We start from the raw sequence: 3,293 nt of genomic DNA, 5'->3' as shown, positions 1-3,293 counted from the left end.
GAGCCAGGGGATCATCAAGTGTCACCACGCAGAGCTGGAGACCCCTGACTGTCATCGCCTGCTTCCTGGAGATGCCCAAATGTCACGGGCCCAAGCAGGGATGTCCCTGAGTGTCACCACCCCAGAGTGACAGAGTACCTCAGTGTCACCACCCAGAGTTGGGGAAACCTCTGAGTGTCACAGCTTGGAGCCGGGAGACCCCTCAATGCCACCATCCTGAGCCAGACCCCACAAGTGTCACCACCCTGAGCCAGGGGACCCCTCAATGCCACCACCCAAAGCCAGAGCCCCCAGGTGTCACCACCCTGAGCCAGGGGACCCCTCAATGCCATGACCCCGATCCAGAGCCCCCAAATGTCACCACCCCGATCCAGAGTCCCCAGGTGTCACCATCACGATCCAGAGTCCCCAAATGTCACCACCCTGAGCCAGAGCCCCCAGGTGTCACCACCCTGATCCAGAGTACCCAAATGTCACCACCCCGAGCCAGAGCGCCCAAATGTCACCACCCCGAGCTAGGGCACCCCTCAATGCCACCACCCCGAGCCAGGAGACCCCTCAATACCACCACCCCGAGCCAGGAGACCCTGAATGTCACCACCCTGAGCCAGGACACCCCTCAATGTCACCACCCCAATCCAGAGCCCCCAGGTGTCACCACCCCGAGCCAGCAGACCCCTCAATGTCACCACCCTGATCCAGACTCCCCAAATGTCACCACCCAGAGCCAGGGGACCCAGATGTCACCACCCAGAGCCAGAGTCCCCAATTGTCACCACCCCGATCCAGAGTCCCCAGGTGTCACCACCCCAAGCCAGAGCCCCCAAATGTCACCACCCCGAGCCAGAGCCCCCAAATGTCACCACCCTGATCCAGAGTCCGCAGATGTCACCACCCCGAGCCAGGGGACCCAGATGTCACCACCCTGAGCCAGAGCCCCCAAGTGTCACCACCCCGATCCAGAGTCCTCAGGTGTCACCATCACAATCCAGAGTCCCCAGATGTCACCACCCCGAGCCAGGGGACCCAGGTGTCACCACCCCGATCCAGAGTCCCCAAATGCCACCACGCCGAGCCAGGGGACCCCTCAATGCCACCACCCCGAGCCAGGAGACCCCCAAATGTCACCACCCTGATCCAGAGTCCCCAAATGTCACCACACCAATCCAGAGTCCCCAGGTGTCACCACCCCGATCCAGAGCCCCCAAATGTCACCACCCCGAGCCCGGTGACCCCGTGAGCGTCACTCCCCCAGCCAGGGGCGGTCCCCCAGCCCCATCCCCGCGCTCCGGACGTGGGGACAGCGCTGTCACCTGGGGTGGGGGCGTTCTGGGACTTGAAGAGGCCGACGACGCCCTTTCCATGGAGACCCCCGGAGCGCAGCAGCACGGCTTTGGTGCGGGCGTTGCGCCAGCACACCACCGGGAAGCGGCACTGGCGGTAACAGCGYGAGATGCGCTGGATGGTGTTGTCCTGGATGCTCTGAGGAACAATCAGCAGCCCGGGGTAGCTGTGGGACACACAGTTGTGATGGCACGGTGGAAGAGCTGCACTAAAAATCCTTGATTGTCTCACCATCATCGAGTGAACACCCCAAAAAAAAAAGGAGAACCCGAGGGGAAGAAAAGGGGGACTCTTTTCTTGAAGGAGCCCGAGCCTAATCAAGGTGGGGTGTGTAAGAGACTGTACTAAAAATCCCTGACCGTCTCACGATCAAAACACCCCAAAAAGGAGAACCCGAGGGGAAGGAAAGGGGGGACTCTTTTCTTGAAGGAGCCCGAGCCTAATCAAGGTGGGGTGTGTAAGAGTCCACACTAAAGATCCTTGATTGTCACACAATCATCGAGTGAACACCCCAAAAAGGAGAACCCGAGGGGCAGAAAAGGGGGGATTTTCTTGAAGGAGCCCGAGCCGGATCAAGGTGGGGTATATGGAAGAGACCACACTAAAAATCCTTGACTGTCTCACCATCATCGAGTGAACACCCCAAAAAAGAGAACCCGAGGGGAAGAAAAGGGGGGACTGTTTTCTTGCAGGAGCCCGAGCCGGATCAAGGTTGGGTGTGTAAGAGACCGCGCTAAAAATCCTTGATTGTCTCACGATCATCGAGTGAACACCCCAAAAAGGAGAACCCGAGGGGAAGAAAAGGGGGGACTCTTTTCTTGAGCCAGATCAAGGTGGGGTGTGTAAGAGACCGCGCTAAAAATCCTTGACTGTCTCACCATCATCGAGTGAACACCCCAAAAAGGAGAACCCGAGGGGAAGAAAAGGGGGAACTCTTTTCTTGAAGGGCTCCGAGCTGGATCAAGGTTGGGTGTGTAAGAGACCGCACTAAAGATCCTTGATTGTCTCACCATCATCGAGTGAACACCCCAAAAAGGACAACCCAAGGGGAAGAAAAGGGGGGACTCTTTCCTTGAAGGAGCCCGAGCCTGATCAAGGTTGGGTGTGCAAGAGACCACACTAAAAATCCTTGACTGCCTCACCATCATCGAGTGAACACCCCAAAAAGGAGAACCCGAGGGGAAGAAAAAGGGCAACTCTTTTCTTGAAGGAGCCCGAGCCGGATCAAGGTGGGGTGTGTAAGAGATCTCACTAAAGATCCTTGACCGTCTCACAATCATCGAGTGAACACCCCAAAAAGGAGAACCCGAGGAGAAGAAAAGGGGGGACTCTTTTCTTGAGCCGGATCAAGGTGGGGTGCGTAAGAGACCACACTAAAAATCCTTGACTGTCTCACAATCATCGAGTGAACACCCCAAAAAAGAGAACCCGAGGGGAAGAAAAGTGGGACTCTTTTCTTGAAGGAGCCCGAGCCTAATCAAGGTGGGGTGTGTAAGAGACCGCACTAAAAATCCCTGACCGTCTCACCATCATCGAGTGAACACCCCAAAAAAAAAGGAGAACCCGAGGGGAAGAAAAGGGGGGACTCTTTTCTTGAAGGAGCCCGAGCCGGATCAAGGTGGGGTGTGTAAGAGACCACACTAAAAATCCTTGATTGTCACACAATCATCGAGTGAACACCCCAAAAAGGAGACTCCGAGGGGAAGAAAAGGGGGGACTCTTTCCTTGAAGGGGTCCGAGCCTAATCAAGAGACTGCACTGAAGATCCTTGATTGTCTCACCATCATCGAGTGAACACCCCAAAAAAAAGGAGAACCCGAGGGGAAGAAAACGGGGGACTCTTTCCTTGAAGGGGTCCGAGCCTAATCAAGAGACTGCACTGAAGATCCTTGATTGTCACACAATCATCAAGTGAACACCCCAAAAAGGAGAACCCGAGGGGAAGAAAA

General features: G+C 56.2%; 1 protein-coding gene across 1 annotated transcript in view; it reads right to left on the bottom strand.

The window, feature by feature from the left end:
* Positions 1–1,182: 1,182 nt before the first annotated feature.
* LOC130586863 (myotubularin-related protein 5-like) overlaps positions 1,183–3,293 on the bottom strand; it is a 10,813-nt gene continuing 8,702 nt past the window's right edge. The window contains exon 6 of the mRNA XM_057387777.1: positions 1,183–1,510. Within this exon, the coding sequence (XP_057243760.1) occupies positions 1,183–1,510 (328 nt within the window). The remainder of the gene's footprint in view (positions 1,511–3,293) is intronic.

The sequence above is a fragment of the Malurus melanocephalus genome, unplaced genomic scaffold (assembly GCF_030028575.1).
Source record: "Malurus melanocephalus ecotype Western Australia unplaced genomic scaffold, MMel_1.1 scaffold_1368, whole genome shotgun sequence".
In the NCBI taxonomy this organism is placed as follows: domain Eukaryota; kingdom Metazoa; phylum Chordata; class Aves; order Passeriformes; family Maluridae; genus Malurus; species Malurus melanocephalus.
This window is presented reverse-complemented; position numbering and strand designations above follow the sequence as displayed.